This window comes from Rutilus rutilus, assembly GCF_951802725.1.
Source record: "Rutilus rutilus genome assembly, chromosome: 6".
Lineage (NCBI taxonomy): Eukaryota > Metazoa > Chordata > Actinopteri > Cypriniformes > Leuciscidae > Rutilus > Rutilus rutilus.
In genome coordinates, this window is record NC_140214.1 from 16,727,174 (window position 1) to 16,752,228 (window position 25,055).

General features: G+C 36.5%; 1 protein-coding gene across 5 annotated transcripts in view; it reads right to left on the bottom strand.

The window, feature by feature from the left end:
* The window catches only part of astn1 (astrotactin 1), a 242,840-nt gene that overhangs the window by 175,083 nt on the left and 42,702 nt on the right, over positions 1–25,055 (bottom strand). For all 5 annotated transcript variants that reach the window (XM_084410826.1, XM_084410825.1, XM_084410824.1 and 2 more), the window contains exons 2-4: positions 21,237–21,424; positions 8,317–8,710; positions 5,819–5,968 (exon numbers count right to left, since the gene is read on the bottom strand). In XM_084410826.1, the coding sequence (XP_084266952.1) occupies positions 5,819–5,968; positions 8,317–8,710; positions 21,237–21,424 (732 nt within the window). The remainder of the gene's footprint in view (positions 1–5,818; positions 5,969–8,316; positions 8,711–21,236; positions 21,425–25,055) is intronic.

A 25,055-nucleotide genomic window follows, 5' to 3' on the forward strand; every position in this document is an offset into this window, starting at 1 on the left:
GTAAGGAGTGTGACTGAGATAAGAGATGCACGCCTCCTTGGGCTCTTTTTTTTTGCTGTGCACAAAAGGCACAATTTACTCGTCAGAGCTAGACAAACGCTTTCATTATGCAGCGCATGAGGAAGAGATGCATGAGCGCACTGACCCGTGGATTAGACTGCCTCGCAATGATGAGAAATAATGTTTGAGCAACTCTGTATCCACACAACAGTGTGGCTATCCGTTAAAAACATCTCTGCTGATGCAGAGGAGGATCAAATAATTATAATTTATAGATGAGCCATCTGTACGAGATAAACTGAACATGCTTATTTTTGAAATTTATTTTCATACCGCCATAAAACAACACATGAAACATTTAAAGCTGTGATGCAAACAACATTCAGGCGGGTCACAAGAACAGCAGCAGTTGTTTGGCCCTACAGTGAAATCAGCAGTATAGAAAGAGTTCTGAAAAGCAAGCATTTTATTTTAGCACATCACCGCAAATGATACACACTGTAAAGAAGGATTAAAAAGTACAAAAACAATGTGAAAATACCAGATGTCCTCAATATGTCTTCTAAAAGCATGCACACTGTCAAAACGATTTTACAGTAAACATTTTAACAGAATTCACTGAGAATCACTAATTACTGTGTTGCATGCGCCGTCTGCCCTGATTTAGCACCCTATTTAGTAAACACTATTTTGATGGATAACAGCTGCCATGATCAATAAAAATAGAAAGCACAATAAAAACATTAATCTTAAATAAAATTATGCTCACTGCTAATCGCTTGCAGGTAAATAGAATAACTTGTGAATAGGTGACTTGTGAATAAAGCACAATCCATAATGAGCCTATAGAAAGAAGGCACGTTTGCACTATTTTTATATTTCAATACCTGGTTAAACTGAATGCCAGATTAACACACTGCAGGCTTTGTGCTTAAATACCATGCAACAGTTAGTTAATTGGAGTACAACAGTAAAAATGGCTCAGCTTGATTATATAAAGAAAATCTAACAAAAAGTTGATAAAACACCTGACAAATAAGACTTCAAACAGTAACACCATTTCGAAATGACACATGCTGGCACGCCAAAGCCTCTTTTTGTATTCGTAACAAATGAGAACAAAAGAAGCACCTTCAAAGGAATTAGCCGTAAACCTCACAGAGCAGGTGAGGACTGTGCGCTAGGCTCCACAATTAGGCAGGGGCCAAAAGTGCAAAGCTCCGTGGAGGGGAATAAAAGATGAGCTTGTTTAAATATTCAACACGGAGCCCCAACAGCTTCTTGGCATGCAGTGCAGGTGCACACACCTCCTACAACAAAAAAAGTTATTTTGTACCGCCATTCAATTTCAGGGTGCTAGAACTCAATCGTTTGCAAGGTCTTGGAATCACAGTGTCACCAGAATGGTCTCACAATGAGGAGAGGTGAAGTACAAACACCTACGCCGATACGGTTGACCTAGAGATAGCTGAAAAACGTCAAATGCCGAGAGCGACAGTTCTAACTTGTGTAATGAAAAATGAGGGGTATAAATAGATGAGGTGAGAGAGGCAGGTGTGACTGAGAAAAAAAGAGAGAAGAACTTGAGAGGATCTGTGCACTCATGCACATTCTCCTCCGGCGACGTGAACGGAGTCTAAACATAGCCTTTAGCAGCTTTCGTGTTCGTGGATTGCTCGCTCGCTCGCTCTGAACAGTCATACAGAAGAATAAAGAGGAAACTTTGTCTGTAATCATGCAATAATAATAATAAAAAAAAACTTAGATGCTCAATAAACAAACAGGGCAATATCAGTATGAATATGAAAAGCTATGGAAATGTGGATCTACTAAGAGCCACCTCCATTTATAAAGATTCCTTCATAATAATGTGTACACCCATGTCACTTCTATTTAACTTGGCATAGTTAAAGAGGACCTATTAAGGTGTTTTTTTTGTGTGTTTTTTTACAAATTCAACTTTCTTTAGTGTGTTATGTTGTTGTTTGAGCAAAGCACAAAGTCTCTGAACTCTCTGACCCCCCTTGATTGTAGTCTTGAGTTTTCTTCTGGGAAGTCATAATAGTCCTCATTAGGGGTGGGCGAAATTACCAAATTCTTATATCATGATATGAGTTATTTCACGATAACAATATACTTATTTTTTATTTAAATATGGTTTTTATGATAATTCATAATTATTGTCACCATTTTCAATATCACAAAAAATAATACTAGCCTAAGTAAAAAAACAAAAAACTCTCAAGCTTACTGAAGACAAGTAAACAATGCAAAGAAAGAACAAAGAAACTACAATAAAACATTGACACAAATGAAATAGACCTACCAGAAAAACTTCAAGCTCTATAAATAAGAAATACTACATAAATTGTATAATCAAAAGTAATGTATAAAAAACACTGCATATTCTTCACTGTTTAAATTAAATACACATTCTTATTTAAGTTACAACAGTGATTCAGTCAAGAGCAGTGAGAGGGGAAACCTAGTTGAGTTTTGGTAGAAGTGTGTTGACACTTGTGGTGATGGGACAGGGCGTGACATTTCATAAACACACTCAAAGCGGTTGACCAATCAGAGCACATTGCTATTTTCAGAAGGAGGGGCTTCATAGAAACAGGAACTAAACAGAGCGTTACAGACAGATTGGGAAGAGAGGTGGTGCAACAATGAAAAATATGTGAAAAATTATATATTTTTTGAACATTCAATCATGAAAACATATTCTTCTACAGCCCAAAACCAACATCAAGACTTTGTAAAAGGGCATAATATGGCCTGTTTAGCAGAGATCAACAGCTCCCATTTAACCGTGACTATTCAACTATTACTTAAAGATACAGTCAGTAATTTTCTGTGTTGACAGATATGTCATTGGTCTATCTATATATTTAGACCAGTTGATCATGTGACACTTAGAGCATATATATAATAGCCATGATTAATTTATTCTGCGGGTGGTGAAAGTGTCCTATAAGAGGCGGGAAATTCTGAGATAACGTGAATAAGAGATAAAGCCAGTAGCATTCGAGTTATCATGTGATCTCAGCATGACCACACACTCTTATACTAGCAACTTTTATTAGGCTACTGATTTGATTGAAGTCTTCATCTGTGTAAAAAAAAATATATATATATATATATTCTATTCAATTCTGTAAAAAAATGTAATGAGGCAAGAATTCCTGAGTGCACCTTTACATTCATATGCAGTAAATGGAAAATCCAAGTGCATTGAGTATAAAAAAAAAAAAAATGCTGGTCTGAAGGTCAGAGAGTACGTCTGCTAGACTGAGGTAATGAAGCATTAAAGCATGAGCAGAGAGTCAAATATTTGTTCTGCAAGGAAATCAGATTCTTACTCAAGGAAAACACTTCACTGGACATCAGATATTCGTGCCCAAAGCAAATCTGAGAGAGTAGATATCTATAGGCATGTTTCCCTCGTAGAATCTATGTAGCTTAAAGGGATAGTTTGGCCAAAAATTATATTTAACCCATGATTTACTCACCCTCAAGCCGTTCGAGATGCATATGTCAATCTTTTTTCAGACGAACACATTTTCAGTTATTTTAGAAAATGTCTTAGATCTTTCAGTGGTTATAGTGTGAAGCTATGGGGTCCACCTCCTCCAAGTCCCAAAATGTGCATGCATCCTTCACAAAAGTAATCCACTTCCGGTAGCGGTCGACGCGCGTTCACGGAGATGGATGCTGGCGTAGGACGTAGCGTAGGAAGCGTCGTGACGTAGAACGAACGTGATAGCGCAGCCAGAGAGCAGAGCAAAACAAAACTCTACGTTCGTTCTACGTCACGACGCTTCCTACGCTACGTCCTACGTCATACGCCAGCATCCATCTCCATGAACGCGCGTCGACCGCTACCGGAAGCCAGTTATTTTCATTTATAAAGTTTTAAATGTGTATATTTTTACGACAAAACCGCACGGATTACCCTCAGAAGGCCTTCGTTTATCCCCCTGGAGCCGGATGGACTACTTTTGTGAAGGATGCATGCACATTTTGGGACTTCACACTATAACCACTGAAAGATCTAAGACATTTTCTAAAATAACTGAAAATGTGTTCGTCTGAAAAAAGATTGACATATGCATCTCGAACGGCTTGAGGGTGAGTAAATCATGGGTTAAATATCATTTTTGGCCGAACTATCCCTTTAAATACATGCAGATATCAATACACCTCCACAGCCAACCAATATCACAAGAGTATCACAAAAGCATATGAATACCTCAAAAGTTTTTGGTGGTCTGATCAGCCAAGCAAGAAGTTCAAACCAGCGGCGGAGCCAGACATTGTAAACATTCGGGGACATTTTAATTTGGCGCTAACAGCTTGACTAAAAAGCAACTTTGTTGTAATATGCTGGAGTAAAGTTCATAAAAGAAAACTAACAACAGATAACCAGCTGATCGGGTAAAAAAAATTTGCACTTCTCTTTAAAACATGCAGCACAAACAGACTGCCTATATACTTAATTAAATCACTGTCTTTTGCTGTTTTATAAAGGCACAAAGCCATATCACAGTTTCAGTTTTAGTTCGTTGGAAAAATACAACATTAGAGACCTTTATGTTAGGCTATAAGTTTTACATTTTCCGTTCATTATGAAACAGTGGCAGCACAGGGTCATTAATGGAAAACACTGAATGAATGTTTAGCTGACATACAGTATGTGCTAAAGTTGAGTAATATTATATCATCATAATTTCAACCAGACAGAAAGAGAGAGAGTCTGAGTGCCTGGCCTGCCGCTGTGCTGAATGAGTGACAGGAGGTGTGGCATGGCTGTGTAACACTGCTTAGTGTGTGAACTCACTGTCGGAGAGAAGAGAGAGAAAACGCTGCCGGTATCGAGCCCCACAAGCCACCCCCTCTCACTCCGCCCCCAGAACAGGATAGCAAAGAGAGTGGAAGACAAATATTTGTGTGTGGTTATGATTACAGACATAGACAGTGGTTGGAATGAGATCTGTGTGGAAGGAAGGGGATATTCAGTGGGGGTGTAAAGGCTCAGATTTCTCATAGTTCAGTCTGTATCACGCTTCTGTGGTCACGGTTTCTGTACTGTTCGATTAAAGCAAATAAAAATACATCTTTTTTTTGTTTTGTTTTTGCAGAAACACATCCTAATTGAAAAAATAAATGAAAAAAATAAATAAATGCAAAGAAAACAAATTATTATGAGGTCTAAACAATAAACATACACTACTGTTCAAACATTTGGGCTCAGTAAGACTTATTTTTTTGGTAAGAGATTAGTACTTTTATCCAGTAAGAAGACATTAAAGTAACAGTAAACTTTCACAAAAAAATATACATTTAAAATAATTGCTGATCTTTTGAACTTTCTGTTCATTAAATAATCCTGAAAAAAAAAAAAAAAAAAAAAAAAATTCAATCACGGTTTGCACAAAAGCAGCACAGCCGTTTTCAACATTGCTAAAAATAAGAAACAATTCTGACGGATCATGTGATACTGAAGACTGGAGTAAAATCTGCTGAAAATTCAGCTTTGCCACCACAGGAATAAATTATATTTAAAAAAAGATTAAAAAAAAATCGAAAACAGTTATTAAATTCAAATACTATTTCACAATATTCGTGTAATTGCACTAAACATTCCTGCAGTTATGTGTAGGGTAAGGGACTTGTAGGATACAAGTTAAGCAGGCTAATCGGCTTGCAGTATGCTAAGTTAGTACTGAACTACCTAACAGTACAAAACGCACACAGAACGATGAATGGTGAACAGTAAGATTACAGAAACCATTTCACCCCTTATGCCCAGACTCACCATGCGTTTTGCTGGACAGACGCTTGCGCTGGTTGGTGGAGGTGTTGTGTGGGAGGAGTGTGTTTTGCTGGTGATTGCTGTTGATAGGACTGGTAGCTATGATGTTATCCTTGTACTTGCTCATTAGGGACAGTTTTGTACTATCACTCCCTGATGGAAAAAGGTTACAATTAGGGAGAAAGAAAGAGAGACGAATGAGCAGCAAATAACAGTCCACCAAGGGCATGCAGAGACACTTTATGTAAACGCTTGTCATTCAGAAGGACGAGTCTAAGTGGTCTATGTGAAGTATTTTCAGGGTTATATTACAACGAAAGCAACTAAGAGCCTTTACAGCCCAGCGATTCTGGATATGACATTCCGTCATTCACCATTACGCAACATCGCCATCCCCTGTAGTTAGGCTGCCCCTTTATAATGAGTAAATTGCACAACAAAGACAACTGGCACTGCAGGGTTTCATTGTATTAGGCAAATTACTGTGACAGCATGAAATCGCTCCTCTCCTGCTTTTTAGGGGTATTTATAATGGGCTACTCTTCAAGGCAAACATCAACATCATTTCACATCTGATAAGGGGTGGCCACTCCAAATTCTCTGTGTCCAATGGACAGGACTAATCTGGCACAGACTCGGGTCTGGTCATGTGACTCACATCTATCCTTGACTATTACAGAGCGTAAATGGGTTCCATGGGTGCCATGCACCTACGGCCAAATAAGCAGTTTTGCTTAGCAGGAATATACAGTGTTATCACTTTGATATTATTTGGGAAAAATAGCTTTAGCTAAATAAATAAATATGTCATGTTGATTTCCTCTCTGCAGCTGTTTTGATATAGGCTTTATCCAATTTCTGGAGCTTTGCACTTAACCCGGGGTTTCTCGCAACCACATACCGAAAAGGCGAGCTCTGCTGCTGACTCTTGAGCTATTGAGGTGAAATAAATATTTTCAGGGCCAGCAATGTGCGAATGATGTGCTTAGTACATGCAATTTAAATCTCACAGGTTCCTGGATGCAAAAATATATTTGGTATCATGTTGTTTATATATACATAAATCAAAAGACGTTCAAAGGAAAAAAGACGTTTTTTTACAGCTATATCAAATGTAAAAAGAACTTCAACACGCTTTGATCATGTGTGTTCACTTATGCATTCACGGCCTAGTTGCCAAGTTGTTTATGTAACTCTGAAATTAGGCACTGAATCAAAACACTGAATTGGGAGTGTGAATTAATTTACTGAATGATTAAAGTATGCTATTAAATCATTAAGGTTATTGTCTGAGGTTTTATTGGAAATTTTATAGCACAAAATTTGCTGTGCATGTTAAAAAGTTAGGTCACTCAAATTTAAATTGTGGTTTACGCCCTCATGCCATTCCAAAGCTGAATCCGTTTCCATACAGCACAAAGGGAGGCATTTTTGAAGTCTTTGCAGGTTACTCTTTTACATGCAACTACAATGAATGGGCACTGAAGCATTCAAGCTTTAAAAAGGATGAAAAAGCACCATAGAAATTATTATAAAAGTGGTTTATATGTCTTGTGTGATACATTCCAAGTCGTCTGAAGCCATGGCTGTGTGTGAGAAAAAGCTTGCAATGTAAGACATAATTCATGATGTAATTGAAAATCGTGACATCCACCCTAGTTATCTTTGGCGCATTCATGAGAGTTTATGACAGAAGCACAGTTAGTGAACAAATCATTGTTTTGAGTCAGATCTTTTCAATTAATTGTTTGATTCAGTTCACTAAGTCAGTGTGAATGATTTGTTTATGATTGGTTTAGTAAGCATAATAAGACTTGGATATTTCTATTGAATCAATTTAATGCTTCACACTCATTTCGCATAAAATACGGTAATTTCATGTCGTCATCTAGTGGTAATGGTTTCCACAAAAACATTACGCAGCAAAACAGTTTTCAAAGTTGATGTTAAAAATAAATGTTTTTTGGCCACCAAATCAGCATAGAATGATTTCTGAAGGATCATGTGACACTGAAGACTGGAGTAATGCTGCTGAAAATTCAGCTTTGCCATCACAGGAATCAATTACATTTTAAAATACAGTATATTCAAATAGAAAAGTAATTTAAAATTGTAATGACATTTCACAATATGACTGCTTTTTAAAGCATCAAATAAATGCAGTCTTGGTGAGCAGAAGATACTTCTTTCAAAAACATTTTTATTTTATTTTTTTATCCTACCGATTCCAAATTTGTGACATCTACAATAATGGTCATTCAACAAATCTGAACAAATCATTTTGGTGAATAGATTCAAAAGAATTGAATAACTGGGATGAATCAAAATCTCCTCTACTACTTGAAAGCCTTATTCATTGTAATGGCATTGAAAAGAGCAGCCAGCACACATTCATTCATTTTAAATGGTATAAAGTAATTTTTAGTGAACAATCCCTTTAACTTGCAGTTAAACATTGATCTTTATATTCATACAGTGCAGTGTGCGGAGGGTTCACACACCTGGAGTGAGGTCCATGCCAGCTTTGTCATTGCACCCTTGAAGTGAGTCAAGTGTACGTGTCATCTGACTGGTGAAGTCCTCTCCGCCATTCATGCACTCCCGCTGAAGGTGGTGTCGTAGGTCTGTGATGTCATACTCGTACCCGTCCAAGATCGGAGTCTCACGGATGCTGAGGGTGCCGCTAGAGTTGTGGCCCTGCCCGCGAGAATTTCTCAAACTTTCCCGGGCCTGTCCACCCATCAGCACCGAGGGGATGTAGTGAATCTCATTGGCTGCTTCAGCACTAGCGCTCTTCTGCGGCTGAGGTACCCGGCGACGTTTACACCAGCGTCTACGAGTGTACAGGATCAACACCAAACACAGGATGGACAACAGAAGAGCGATCATACCACCCTACAGGGAAAAAGAAAATGGAAGAGAGAAAATGTATGTATAAAAAGATACTGCAATTTTTAACATATGTTCAGATGTATTTCATAATGGAAACCAAAGCATTTTTTGAGATTGAAAAAGAACATTGTGTTTTCTCCCAAAGTACCTCATTCAAAATGATATACCAGGATTTATAATGTGCATCAAACTGATTCAGGTCATCTGAATGATGACTGGCTCACACACCTGAGACAAGATATTATAAATCTGAAATTCAAACTTAAGGCCTAAATTATGAATTGCAGCACTTAGTTGCGCAGTGGGAGAACCACTGCGCCACTAAGAAACATATTGTACAAAACAAAGCAGCATTATATTCAAGTTTACATTTAAACTGAACTGAAAGGAAACAACTCAACTGAACTTACCCACACTAAACTGAATTAAATAATGATGAAATTTCACCCATTCCACATGTAAAAATCTTAAAATATTCTCATGTAGATGTCAGAAATTAGTTGGACCATGCTGAGTATTAGCATCCCAGTTCAATTTGCTTTACCATACACAAAAAGCTCTTATTCATATAGGTCACTTATGCTGAACATAAAATGTGTGTGTGCTTCAGAAAGAACTGAAACTGCAATAAATTGTTTGTTATTGATTACAAATTCTCAGCAGTTTCAAAAGGTATTACATCAATTTTCTGGTAATGCATGATATGTACAAGGCCAAGTACCGGGAGGGAAGGAATAGGAAAAAGGGAGGCCAGAAAAAAGAAAAAAGAAATCATTATTTTTCATTAGTTTGTAGCTATAAAATTTGTATCTATATAAATATTTGTGCCATATTTGCACTAAGGATAGTCTAGTATTTAAAAAGCATGTAATCATTATGATTTTAAAGAGCTATGCAACAGTGTAAGTGCATTTGTGTAGCTATGGCTGAAGAAAAACATGGAGTTGTTTTCTGTGCATTTTACAAAAATGACCATGATTATGACTAATTATAGTGGGGGAAAAAACACACTGCAAGACAGTGTGATTATAATCTACACATGCCACTAAAGACTGCTGGATAAAAACCATACCAAGACTGCAGCCACATATAGCACCAGATCCAACAGATAATTAGTTTTGTGCAATTCAATTTCCTTTGGGTCCATCACTTTGAATTAGCCAAACAAGCAAAATGTAACTTCACTGCGGAGAAAATTATGGAAGGCTGCATGTTACAGACGGTTTAAAATTAGACCAGATGGGATATCTCTTTATGAAGGGCAAACTATAAAGACCAAACGAAACATCACAATCTAGCAGCATGAGCAGACCTAATTGAATTAGCCAACGGATACAAGTGATGCTATCATGGGTTTTTCACATTCTTTAACAACTTTAAGCAGATGTCCTGTAAGCTCCCAAAATGGGTAATATTCTGCAGCAATTGATCCTGACATTTTCCTGCAACAAAGTTTTTATTAGTAAAGTGCCAACTGAGGTATTTGTTGTTAATTCAAATTAACTCCGTGTAATACAGAAAACAACTGAAATCATAATATACAGTATAATATACCTTTTGGTTTACAGCTGTTAGGCAACAAGGCATTTAACGAATCCTGAAAATGACTACAAAGATACTGCAAAGCAAGTACAAAAAGAGTTGCATACCAGTCACTTTTTCCAATATTAGCAAGCATTTAAAACACTGAAGCCACCTATAACAACTGTTTAGCAGAATCTGTATTTAAGAATTTTTATAAGAGCAATCTTAAGCATAAAATTTAAAATGTATCAATAAGCATTTTGTTAAAATCACACATTTTAATGCAAGAATATATGTGAGTGTGTGTATCAGTTAAATATTATGCCCTTCTTGTATATTTCACTAAATTGAGTAAGATTAGAATTTTGAAGAACAATCTCAACACAAGGCATAAAAGATTATTGAAGAACGCAACTGTGCAGAGGATGACGGTTATGCATTTCTTCTTGATAAATCACCTCCTGCTCCGCCTGTAAAATCAATGCAAAATGTGCATCTCATTGACTTTCATCCCTCTGAAAGTATGAGGATGATAAATAATTGTGATTGCTTAAGACAAAAGGTTTTTTTTCTTGTTTGTGTCTGCATGAGCGTGATGTAAGACCGAGGGACTGGGCCAATATTAATGAGTGGGTCATTGTAGGACAGTTTTCCAGATGGGCCTTTATCTGATCTAGGTGGCTTTTTCAGAATAAATGAGAAAGGCAAGAGGAAATGCCCTTTTCGTTCAAGGGTTCATGTGGACATAAAACAAGGTATTTTCAAGCACTTAAACTCTAAGTGTAGCGAAGGAGAATCCACAGGGATAAAAAGGATTTATTGAATTACCCATGTTTTATTGACTTATTTATTACACTTCCTCCATTAAATGCTATCTGGTGCCAATATCCTTCATCTGTGGAACAAGTATAGACAGTATTCAGCTGTGCCGTATTCAGAGGGGAAAAAAGGGGGGGAGATATATATGTGTATATCAGTTATTCTATCACTTTCAATTTATTATCAGCTTTCAATTACATTTTAAAGTTTTAGCAATTTTGTTGTGTTTTTGTCATTTTTTATAGATTTTTTTTTTTTCATGTCTATATTCAGTAGTAAGTTTTTAGTTAAGTTAACTTGGGTTATTTTAGTACTTCAACTTTTATTTCAGCTAGTTGCAAAGACAACATTTGCATTTAGTTTAAGTTTTTTTATATATATTTTGTTATTTCAGTTAATGTTTATTTTACTTCAATAATGAAAATGTGTTTAATGTTTTTAGGTTTAGTTAACGATAATAACCCTGAAATATATACATATAGTCAATTTAAAGTGTTAATGTATACATAAATAGTAAATAAGTAAATAAATAAATAAAAACACACATGTTAAAGGGGTGGTTCAGGATTTAGGACATCGGACCTCATTTCCAAGTTAGCCTGGGTGTTATTTATCAGTGGAGACAGTTTTCAAAATGTTTCATCCAGTCCTTCCTGTTGCATAGTTCGCCGGTGCTAGGCTAGCGCGAGTCAACGGTAACTGCTAGCCTGCCATTAAAACAGTTTTACCCACTCCACAGTACACCAAAATCAAATAAATTATAATGCCAGACTATCGATGTAAATGTCTGTTGAGAGAATAATGTTAGAAATCAAACTACCCTTTCATCGCATTGCAATAGTTATACTTTGTTCCCTGTATTTATTAGCACAGTCTACAGCAGCGGCGGAGTGATATTAAGTTACCTGGCAACCGAGACTACTACCAGCTAGCTAGACGTCCCGACTGTAGTGCGCTTCTGTTCTGTGTTTACTTTTCGGCGCAGTACTACTAACCGGAGCAAAGTAAAATTCCGCCACTGCTGAGAAACTAGTTCCTGTAAATGTAATGTGATCACTGAGATGCAAGAGTAGTTTGATTTCTAACATTATTCTCTCAACAGACATTTACATCGATAGTCTGGCGTTATAATTTATTTGATTTTGGTGTACTGTGGAGTGGGTAAAACTGTTTTTAATGGCAGGCTAGCAGTTACCGTTGACTCGCGCTAGCCTAGCACCGCCGAACTATGCAACTGGAAGGACTGGATCAAACATTTTGAAAACTGTCTCCACTGATAAATAACACCCAGGCTAACTTGGAAATGAGGTCCGATGTCCAAAATCCTGAACCACCCCTTTAAATTGACCATGATAGGAGATCAAAATACCACTGACCTCTTTCTTCTGTCATACACTCCAGTGAAGACCACCGTGTGCTTAAGAAGTGCACTCATGAGAGGTAGTGCATTTAAGAGAATGCATATGCATTACTCAATATAGACTTTTCTTCTTAATGTCCATGTAAACTGCATTATAAATACCCACCTCTCAGCAAAGAGCTTTGGACTACAGTGTAACCTGAAATAACTATTCCTGGAATGTCATCATCGTGACTACCTCACAGATTCATCTTTCACCGCTTTTAACATTGCTTGCCCCTCTTTCTAGCATTCTTAGCCATTGGTTACATTCATGCTGCCCTGGGCCCTTGGGAAAGAGTTTAACGCAAAGATATATCACTTTCCTCTTATGGCTGCAAACAGGGCAGAAACTCAAACCTCCAGCAGGTCTGTTTTATAAATGGAGTTGAGTTTTCAGGATGTTTACACTCGCATCCTGGCCTTGCTTTGCAGGTGCCTATAGAGATGCATAGTTTAGATGGGATTTGGAAAAAGAACAGCATGTAAGCATGAGATGCTTTCGGAAAGGTCAGCGTTTTGGGACTTAGTGCAGCTGTTATGTTCAGTTAGCAACTTCCTCCTTCAAAATACCCACTATCAATTCTGTCAAGGTAAATAAATCAGCTTCATACATGGAGGAAAGAAGCATGCGTTTTCTCTGACACACCTTCAAGCTCACAGAGTGTTTGTCAAGTAACTATTTTATTGGCTGTTAGCCAATGCGAAAATAATTGATTTCTGCTTTATTGCTTTAGCTCCCCTTCATATCCAATTCCGGATCCACCTTAATGCCACCCCGCCAGTTTCCTCTGAAACACTATCTTCTAATATTCCCAGAAGTGTGGGAAATTCAACATACATACTTCAGCTGGGGCACTTCAGCACTGTTTACCAAGAGCTACATCAGCACAAGGTGTGATGTTCCATTTTATGGGCAAAGGGGAGAAAGAAAGAAAACAAAGAAAGACTTTAATCACATCATAAATTCTGGATTTATTAGCTCAGACCAACATAAAAGATTGTCTGAGACATCAATCCAAGGGCCAGATTATTGCCGCCACAACAAAGAGAGAAAACCACAATAATTAGTCTAAATTCAAGAGGTCACAATGTATGTTCTTTTAAAAATTAAATGTGAAAGATTTATATAGAGTTCTTCATGACAGACGGAGTAACTGATAATATTTAAGGCGACAAAATCAATGTAAGATTTCTTAATGAAATAACACAGGAAGCTAAGAATGTTTAAGGAATGATTTAGCTCAATCAATACTGTAATTACGTTAGGCTCATATATCTCTCAACCACCACTCAATATAGTCTATGGCTTATGAACACTAAGAAAGTATGCGTTCAGGGACATTTTCTTTGTTTTTACAAAGGTTTTTAAGTTAGACATCAACCTTCTTAATATTACTTAATATTAATATCTGAATAATACAATATCAAAATAAAATAAAATAAAAAGAATGTCTCCTTTCTAATTTTTTTTTTTTTTTGGTAAAAAAGTATTTAGGGTTGCTAGCACAAATTACATAATAATGTATGGATATTTTTTTTTCTGTGCAACAACAATTGAATCTCTGAAACAATTAAATGACTCAATAAGTGCAATTCACCTTTATTCCTCAAGGTGTCAATGTCTGATACACAATGATGAAGTGACGTTTCACTCATAATTACCACAGGCAGAAAACAAAATAATACACAAGTATAATCAGCAAAACTTGAAATGGCTCAGTGATTTACTGCAGAGCAGGTATTGTGCGAATCAAATATTAGTGTCACCATCACATGATGGATCTGCTGAAAAAGCCGTAAGCGAAAATATTGATTTTAAAGACGTTGAAAATGATAGCTTTGAGAATGTTTGAGATTGCGAATATGAGCCAGATGCTGAATGTACTGGGAAATGAGCTGTGATGATGACAGTGATGATGGTAAAAAGCATCTGCTCAAATTGAACCCTTCCAAGTTCCAAAAGGTAAAAATATGCTTTATTTTATTCTTTTGTAATTGTTAATAAAATATCAGGAGAGTTTTATACTACTGCAGCAGGTAGAGATCCATCCATGCTATATATAGATCCAGGTCGCTAAAGACCTGAATAAGTAATAATGATTGGTGAAACATTTATACAAGAAAAGGTTAAAGGGACAGATAATAAACAAAATATACACAAAACTATTTAAAACATGTTATTACCAGTTCAATCCTCTAAAAATGGAATTCCATACACCACAACAAATGCATTGTCTATTTTGAGGAAATAATAACATCCAATATACTCCATATATATATATTTGTTTATTTTTTTTATTCATTGTTGTGTTCATAAAAAATTAAAATAAAAAATGCATCTATTATTGTGCTAAATCCAGTACACAATACCATCTGTTTCTGTTGCCAATTTGAGGATGGCTGTCAGGTGTTGTGATATAGATGCAATGAGGACTGTGTTACACGAGATGCCCGTCTTTCCACCCAGCGTGTGCAAATGACTGCAAGGGCACGGCGCAGCTGAGCCAGCCAACCGTAGAGAGATAAACCACTGGGGAACAAGCTTCAGGCTGGCAAATGGGAGAAACTGGGGTCAGGAGCAGCCTATGGATGTTCAGGCTTGCTGAGTAGAGCAAATTGCAGCTTGTAAAACGGCCATCTGAATGGAGGGGGAGGTGTGCCTAAAAAAAAAACCTTCCTCTTGAGAATACAGCCACCTCTAAGAACATATTAGTACAAAACGAGTGCGGAACAAGATGGAAAAATAGCTCGCTAAATATCAAGGTCCCTTGAGTGCCAGTGGAATGTGTTATTTGATTGTAGGTGGGATTTGGTGACTTGGTCATTTGTAGAACCCCCCACCTGCAGCTGACTCAATTGCTCATCTATTACAGATGCCCAATGACAGCGGCAGGAAAGAGGGTGGTCGCTCTTTGACAGTCTGGGTAAGCAAGCCACTGCTACTTTCAAAAGGTTACACATTACACCCTTAAGAGAAGAAAAATAAGCTGAGATGGAAAAAAAACACTTTCAATTTGCAACATGGCCTTTGTGATAGCAGCTGGAGATATGAGCCGAAGAATAGATTGTTAAAAAAGAAGAAAAAGCCTCATCAGAGTCAAAATGACAGCACAGCTGGGCTTTCATCAAGGCACATTTGACGAGTGCTTTTCCATTCACAAACCCTAAACTATCATGGTGAGACTGCGAGGCTGGCGCTGAACGACCACCGTGCACCACTGAGCCGAGCAAAAGCCCCAGCTGGCCAGAGGACCGCCACAATAGACATGGACCGGTGACAGGTGTCTACACTGGCGGTCTGCTTTCTTTGGGACTGGCATCGCGGCAAAGCACTCAAGGAAGTGATATGATTTTAGGGGGTACTAGGTTTAGGATCTTGCCCTCCGACCGAGACGAGTCAGAGCCAGAAGGGGATGCGGCGTAGGTACCATCTGTCACAGAGCCTGCCCGTCACACCACCAATAAAAACCTCCCACTTCTCTCCCACCTTTGCAATAACATAGTCTGAGCTCTGAGGAAAAGAGTGGCAATATGAGAAGAATAAAATGGTCAAATCAAATGGGTGGGACATAGGGGGGAAGTTTTTTTTTCTTCTTTTGCATCCTTGGCAAATTTGAATACGTTCATATTGGTTTGTTTTTCGTTGCAAGTTGAGGACTCAAGGTCATCCGATAATTTCACATTCAGCAAGCGTCCATGTAGGCTATAGCAAAGCAGCTAAACGGCCTGTTTTGCTCAGATTTTGAAATAGAAATGATCAATCACTTTGAACAACCTGCCTTTGAACAATGCTTTGAGATTATATATATATATATATATATATATATATATATATATATATATATATATATATATATATATATATATATATATGTATGTATATGTATATGTATATGTGTATGTATATATATATATATATAAATATAAAGGCAAGTATTTTGGCTATATAAAACAGTATAATGGGTCCGTGCGTCATGTCTTAAAGTAACAGCAGCCTAATATACCGGCTGCCAAATTATGAGATAATATTAAAAATATCTATATGGCATTTTTCCACTATGGTATCAATGTCAAAATTGTGGCCAGTGAGAATGCAAAGTGGCTAGTAACTTTGAAAACCACTAGCCTAGCCACAGTGGCTGGTGAGCAAAAACGTTTATGTCAAACCCTATATATATATATATATATATATATATATATATATATATATATATATATATATACACACACACAGTATATAGGGCTGCATGATATTGAAGAAAAATGCGATATGCGATAACTCATCCCTTACAGAAAAAACACATGAATTTCACGTTATCACATGTTTTCCACATGTGATTACATGTGACCTCATGTGATCACATGTGTTCTCATGTGAACAACATGTCACCACATGTGAACAACATTTCACCACATGTGAACAACATGTCACCACATGTGAACATAATGGAGCATGTGGCACATGTGGAAAACATGTGTTTCACATTCAATCACATGTGCAAATGTTCCAAAAGCACACATTTCCCATGTGCAAAACACATGTTTCACATGTGATCCACATATTTCACATGTGCAAAGTCACATGTTTTTACATGTTAAATTTCACATATGCAAAATCACACGTGCATGTGGTCACATGTGATCACATGAGTTTTTGCACATGTGAAGTTCATGTGTTTTTTCTGTAAGGGATTAAAAAATGCGATATTCGATATGCGATAAGACAATGCTTAAAGTGTTCTCTTTAAAATATATTTAAAATTATATAACCAACATACGTGTTCAACATTCTTTTTGTGACAAGAAAACATCCCTACAACTTCTGAAAGTGAACAGCAGTGTTTTACTGTAGCATCAGAAGTGTTATTTTAAAATCAGTGTAAACCACGGGGTTTCAGGTTATCCTACATTAGGGTTATTTAACAACAGAAACTGAATAATCATATTTAAAAATAAAACACTGCTTAGTTTTCACTGTATGAATTAAATATATATATATATATACTGTATGTACTGATTCTTATTAAAGCTACAAAAGTTATTCAGCGAGCAGTGAGTGATTTTCTCTGTCTTTTGTTCATGACAGAGAAACAACAATTCAGCACTCCTGATTGAGTATCATAAGGTAATATGCAGATTTGTGTGCTGTGCTTTTTAAAATGTATCATGAGTTCTGAGCGTTCTCACAACTCTGTACTCATTCATTTGTATGTTCATCTTTTTATTTGGGCTGTTTAATATTAGGATTTTGTTTAAAAAAAACTCTACCATAGCACCGCACCACAATATCAATCCCCGCCCATTAAGCCCCGCCCCCAGCACCCCCCTGATAAAATATGTTCCCGCGGCTATGCTAAAAGCTGTCACAAAGAACCGGCAAAAGTAATGATTATGAATATGTCAAATATAGCAAGGAGACATTTTAATTGTTTATTAATAAACAAGTGTTTTCTGTGTCAGTGTCGGCTGCAAAGATGAAGTTGACGATGTTGACTCACGATCTTCGCAGTAGAGAACGCGCCAGAGAGAAATGCACATTTAAGCAGAGAGCAATCTGTTTTCTATCGTTTTGAATTGTTCTGTTCAAAAGTAGACATGTCTGTGAGGCAAGTAGGCGCTGAGTTTCGGTTTATTTATGAGACGAGCTCCAGTTTACGCGCCGGCGCCTCCGTGTCCTGATTTTCTCGTCTACTATATTTACTTCTTATTTATTAATCCAGGCAATTGGTTGATGAAACATTGATTAAAATTAAGATACAATTAATACAAAACGAAATTCACTTTAAAGAAAGGCTTTGTGCTTTCTGTTTGAGGTCTCTGTGAAAGTTTTAAAGCAGTATTTTAGTGTCGCTTTCAGAGCGGTCACGTGCGTAACTGAGAACTGACACGTCCGTAACATTGTTTTTTCCTCATAAATGCGAATAAAATAAAATGAATATATTATGTTCTGTGGAGAGAACAACCCTTCTTCATCTGGTGGGTAGTATTACTTTTGGTTTGCTTAGTGTAATTCACAGAATTACAAAAAAATATTTTGCTACCTAAAAGTTAAAGATTTTTTGTGTCACGCATGCATGCATGTCTATTTCCCTCATATTAAATATAAAACGCATGTGTAGACTGATATTTTTCTAATATCTGGACTCCTTTATTAAGGGAGTAGCCTATGGATAATATAAACAGATGTTTCAATATATTGGTATTAAATATATTTTCTGAGAATTTATATTTCAAGTTTTGACTGCAAATGTCACGTCCATAACGCTGGAATTGCCCAGTTTTGTGGTGTAGGTCTACGTATTTTATAATGTTAACTTCAAATAATACTAATAGTAATTTAAAGATGTGGTACATGTAGCATTGGATCTGAACGGAAAGGATAACTCTGGGGATTGGAAGGGACGTGTCGCGATTCTGCCTTCTCACACCGCGACACAGGTTCGTGGATCTGAGTGTCGCGATTTCGGTTTCATATCGCATATCGTTACAGCCCTAGTCATTTTAGAATATTAAGTTTTACTTCTGTAGTTATTTTGGTGAACGTAACTCAAAAGTAATACAGGAGTAATGTAACGCATTACAATTCTGAGACAGTAATATTGTAAGGTAAAGAATTACTTTTAAATAACAGTAACAAGTAATGTATAATGTATTACAGTTTGAAAGTAACTTGCACAACACTGATCGCGATATATACATTTCAATTGCAAATATTTATATACACAATCAAATTCTAATCAACAAATAATTAAAAGTATATGTTTTCATGGTGCCTCGTTAAAAAAAATCAGATGAGAAAAAATACTCAACTCACTCATCAGAAGCAAACTGAAAAATCATGTTCTAGCAAAAATCTTTATGGGCCAACATAATTTCACCCTACAAAACCTTAAATGGTAGTGGTGTCTCAATCAACCAGTGATCGCACAAATCTTGTTTGTGCATCTGTAGTCTAAATAATTAAGTAATTAATGACCGGGTCCCAATCTTTTAGCTGTTTACAGACATTAAACACACAATCTATTTGCACTTAAATACTGCGCTGTCCTTCATGAAGCAAGCAAAATTCTCTGAGAAGAGAAAACTGTTTGGATCCCGTTGCTCACCTCAATGAGGTTGAATCATCTGTTGACTTCCTGCATGTTGCCTTTAGAATACTAATAATTCTCTTTGTGGGGATATCAATTTCAGAGGCTGTGTTTGAGATAGGAGGCATGCAATATTCTTCAGCTTCTGAGGGATCATGCAGGGTTCGCTCAATAGAGGAGGTTTCCCGGAGCTCGGAGGAATCATATTCCGACAGGGATCTTTCAGTAATCAGTGGCTTTGCACAGAGAATCAACTAACCATCCAAAACAACTGCTATACTGCTCTAATGTGCAATTACAGGATTTAGAATTCAAGCAGCAAAGGAAATCCAGCAAAGCCTGGAGCCCCCATATGTCCCTTTTGCTTTATATAGAAATAATGAGCCATTTGTGCATTTCCTATAAAAATATTTGCATACCAAACACTTGAATATCACAACAGCTCATTCATTCAACCTGTGTTCAGAACTCTCCATTCATCTGAGCTGCTAACTTTGCCCCCATTCAAATCCCACTGCTGTTCAGCATGACAATTTACAAATATGGATTTTCCACTAATTATACAGAGTATGTTTAAAAGCTTTTAAAATCCTTATGCCCTGAAGAGTCTTCGCTCCGATTGTTCTTAGGGTAACTACTTCTAGGGATGACAGTAGTATAACGATCCGAGAGAGGAGAACCGTAAAGCCAGGAGGCATAACCACTAATTGACTGAATCTGAACAAATGTTATCATCCTTTCCATCTAACACACAACGCAAACTTTTCTTATCTAAGTAATGTGTTTTTCTCCTGGCTTAGTTCACACAAAACCTGCAGGACTCCAAGGAAAGATTGGAAGATTATAAATACACTGTAAAAATTATATATATATATATATACTGTATACTTGTTTTGCCCCTTGAAAGTTTGTTAATGAGTTTTTCTTCAACTACATATATTTTATGTCTTAAGAGTTGATTGGTGAGCCTTCATCATTTCTTTTTGCTAATTATCAAATTATTTTTATGGATAGACTTCTTTTTTTTAATTCTTGTTCCAGACCCAGAATTTTGACCTTATAAAAATATGACGATCTGCCCCAAAAATCATATATTCATTGTGTGAAAATGATTTATGCAATGTTTTACTCAAATTACTATACCCAACTATCACAACTATCAATTACTGCATTATCAGTACAAAGTCCATAGTGAATTACAAACAAAAGTTATTGTACTCAGTTATCAAACTCGAGACAACAGTGTCAGTGAAGAGAATGCATTTGATGAAATTTGAAACGTGAAGTGTGAAGAAAAAAACTGAACAGAATGTTTTTATTGAGTGTCGTTTCCAATTAAGCTGTAAGTTTCTTAACTTATGCAGAAGTGTGAATATATTGTTTAATTGTCTGTATTAAGAATACATAAAATGCAAGCAATTAAATTAGCCTTAGGAAGACAATGGAGTCAGACATTTTATTCCAAAATATTTAAAAAGTAATTTCCATCACAGAATGTTATTTAACCAAAAAAAAAAAGTGACTTTTTTTTCTTCAAACACAATCCACAGGTTTGAAAGTCTCCATAGTTGAAGTAAAAACTTTACCTTTATCTGCATTTAGAATTTTTCTGGTACCATTTGAATGTTTTGCATAATTTAGAAAGGGAATTTGTCCAAGAATTAGTGCAGAAAACATCAAGTACTGGGTTGCATACCATGACAGAGATGTGTAAGATGCGAAGCTCCTCCTCTGCGGAGTCACTAGCGGGGTAAGCGGTGGCCGCCGGGCCAGGCAGGTTCTGACTGCCGTCCTGGTGGTGGATGTGGAAGAGCAAAGTGCCATTTTCCAACCACTGCTGCCTCCAGCGCACCAGGGGGATGTCTTCAGAGTTCCCAGAGATCTCTGCCAATATAAACAAAAGATGTTTTGTGTTGCATTGAGCAGTATGTGATGGTTTGCAGGATAAATCAAAAATGCTCCTGTCATGCAAATATACGCAGTATACTGTGACTATACATTATTAATATCACTCAAGATATTTTTAGGAATATCAAAGCAATCCCTACGGCATTTGAACTTCACTTTATAAATATACGTGATCAGTTTAAACAGCCTCAAGTCTGGTTAATGGATGCAGAGACATAGGACTAGAGCATTAATAGGAATAGTGCTACTAGACATCACATTAAAAGACAATTTAGGTGGAGAAATGATAAATGGGCTTTCCTTCTGCTCACAACACAAAGCAAACTGAGCATTTGTTCTTGACATTGCATAAATTCTGTTTGATATGTAAGGCCAGAGGATTTCGATAAGCCTTTGAAAAGGGTAACGTCATTTTATGACAGTTTATTGAACTATTTGGGTGGGATGATAAACTGGATAGGTGTTTTGAATTTTTAATGGCTGCTTTAAAATTCTCTTTTTGATTGTCTGATTAAGCGTTTGTTCTTAAACATACTGATGTACTCCTGAAACAAATGAAAAACAAAGCTTTTGACCTGTGCTGCCTCTTTTGCATTAGTAATATTTTAGACAATGGGGAGGCAGTTATCTCCTTTCAAAATGGTGCTGCGGACTGCAAAACAGAGGAGAACCCCTGACCCACTTTATGAGTTGTATATGCACAGGCATAAGCCAGAATGACTCTGCACTTCATCACTAGACATCATACACAGTCCCAGGGGTCCGGTGTGGGAAGGTACCTTTATTAATTAAACAACATGCATGATACAACACAAACAAAGGCATGTTACAGGGATATATTACTGCTGTTTGCTTCTTTCCAATAAGGGTGTTTCTTCATGAGCAATTTTGCCCCTGCGGACTTTTAGAAAATAAACTCTTTTAAAACACACCTTTGCACACTATAGTTTCTTTGTTTCTTTGTCTACTAACAATGTGTTTCTGGGCTTTTTTTTGCCATTGTGTTTGTTTATGTATATATATTATGTATATATAAATTATGTATTTGGTTTAATAGCATTCTGAGATGAACACAATTCCTTTGTTTTGCTAAGCCACCCCAAATACAAGCTAAGGATCCCAAATACATACAGTTAAATAATATTTTAACTTTTTGCATAATTTGACGACAGACAGACAGACAGACAGACAGATAATACAAACATAGTTTAAGATTGAATGTATGGATCTTTGTACAAAGGTAAAAAAAAAAATATATATATATATATATATATATATACACACACACACACACACAGGCATAAAAGGCAGTTTGACAAGAAGCAAAAATAACTGAAAAGTTTTCCAAGTTCCAAAAGGTTTTCAAGACAGTGTGACCTTCATATAAATAAAAAAAAAGAAATAAAAAAAAGCTGCAATCTTTTGAATGGAATTTAACCCCTAGGACATAAATGTGTTCAAATATTAAGAAACATGCATAAAATTGGCCTCATTTCTACATTCAGCAGGATACACTTTTGATCTAAAATCTGTTTAATTTGACATTAAATTATAACTTTTTTATTTTTGCTGAAAATATTTATTTTTGTCAAAATGTGCATGAATAATACAAAATCAAGAACCCAATAGTTAAAATTAACTGTGTTTAATTAGCTGTTAGAAATCTGACTTTGAATTGTATTATTATCCAGACAGGTCACACATTCTGTAAAATAACTTGAATACTTTGTATTTCACACCCTGAGTTATACCAGAGTTTTATTTTCTTGAGGAGGCTGTCAGTTCAACCAGAGCAGTGCCAAGACAAATTTGTAAAAAATAAAATAAAAAAAATACACAGATTAATAAATCTGCTATGAGCTCTAACATGAAAACAGGTGTTTGTAAGGGTCACTGCTCACAGGCTAAAAAATGCCCCATAGACCACGATAACAAATTACAAAACATACAGGTTTATAATGACAGGGGGTGAGTAAATGATGGCAGACCTTTAATTTTTTGGGTGACCTAACCCTTTAAGATACAAATAATGATGCCCAATTACCCATCTATCCTGGGCTGCCCTCTTTTCTCTTTTTGTTGTTTGTTCTGCTTAGTTTTGTTGTGCATGCCTTTTAGTAAGGCCACCCATGAGTTAACAAAAAAAAAAATTATGCCGTCCAAAACGTGTAAAATTTGGTGTAAAAAAAATAGTACGAACTATTGTTTTTTTTATAGAAACCGTGGGATTTGAAGGCTGACTTTTGATAGTACCGTTTTCTCTTTTAAATGCATATATTGGGCAATCGTTACACCGAAATGCCTGTTTAAATGCAGGAAAGCACAAACCAAAGGGAGAGATGGAAAGAGAGAGAGAGAGAGAGAGAGAGAGAGAGAGAGAGAGAGAGAGAGAGAGAGAGAGAGAGAGAGAGAGAGAGAGAGAGAGAGCACACACAAGAAAGAGCAGGCTGGGGTAAAAAGCTAGTACTATTCATCTCACATCCTGATGCAGTGTTAGAACCTGCCCTCCCCTCTCTTTCACTGTGTCTGTGCTTACAGAGAGCCACAGACTCAAACATACAATCTGGCCTTTGGCTAGATACAGCCATTTACAAAGGCTGCCTCTGAGGAAGAACCTTTCTAGAGTTGGCCAGGGTGTTTGGCATTATATAAATGCTCATAATGCGAATAGAACAAAGGCTAACGTCTCAAAAAGCAGAGTGGCGGCCTGCCATTATGTGGGATTCACATTTTCATTTAAAGAGTTACTCTCTCTCTGAACAATTTTAAAATGAACTTTAATTTGAATCATTAGTGCTATGCTCATTTATTAAATGCTAGTAAGCAGTTATTATAAGCAATTATCATTGTCTGAGACTAGGCTGTGCTTGTGCAAAAGAAAAACGGCATCCAATATGGTACAATTATCACAACTCTTTGGTCAGAAACACATTCAATTATAGAATAAATCTTGGGGGATTGGGGAAACAGGTTACATGCATACTATAGCTTGGCAATATACCAGATTCAGTTAATAATAGAAGTAAATATTTACTGAGGATATTGCTAGTAGTAGCAAGAAAAAAAAAAAAAAAAAGCGATTACTTGCCTATAGCTCCAACAACGTCCCCCAATGAGAATTCAGAGGGAACAAATTGTTACAGAAATGTACAATATGGAAATACTGACATTCAAATTGAAATTACAAGAGAGAGTCTTTGGAACGACACTGAGGAAAATGGACAATGCATATATCAAACCAGAGAGAAGAGAGATAAATATGTGAAAGGGGAATGTATATACGCATATATGTGAGCATATGTACATATGACTTTACGGCAGCCTTTTTCTTTTACTCAAGGAACTCTTCAACATGGTGATTGTAAATTATTACAATTCTTCAGAAATGGATTTACCTGATTTATACTATACAAAAAAAAAAAGAAAAAAAAAATTTAAATAAAAATTTGTTTAAAAAATCCCAACAATTCAAAATGATAATCCATGCTTGTATATTGTTGAATTCGCAGATGTCTTCAGTTATTCACAGCATTAGAGAAAACAAGAATTGTGATGGGTGAACATGACACACACAGCAGATCAAAGTTTGCCTTCACCAACCTGTTCC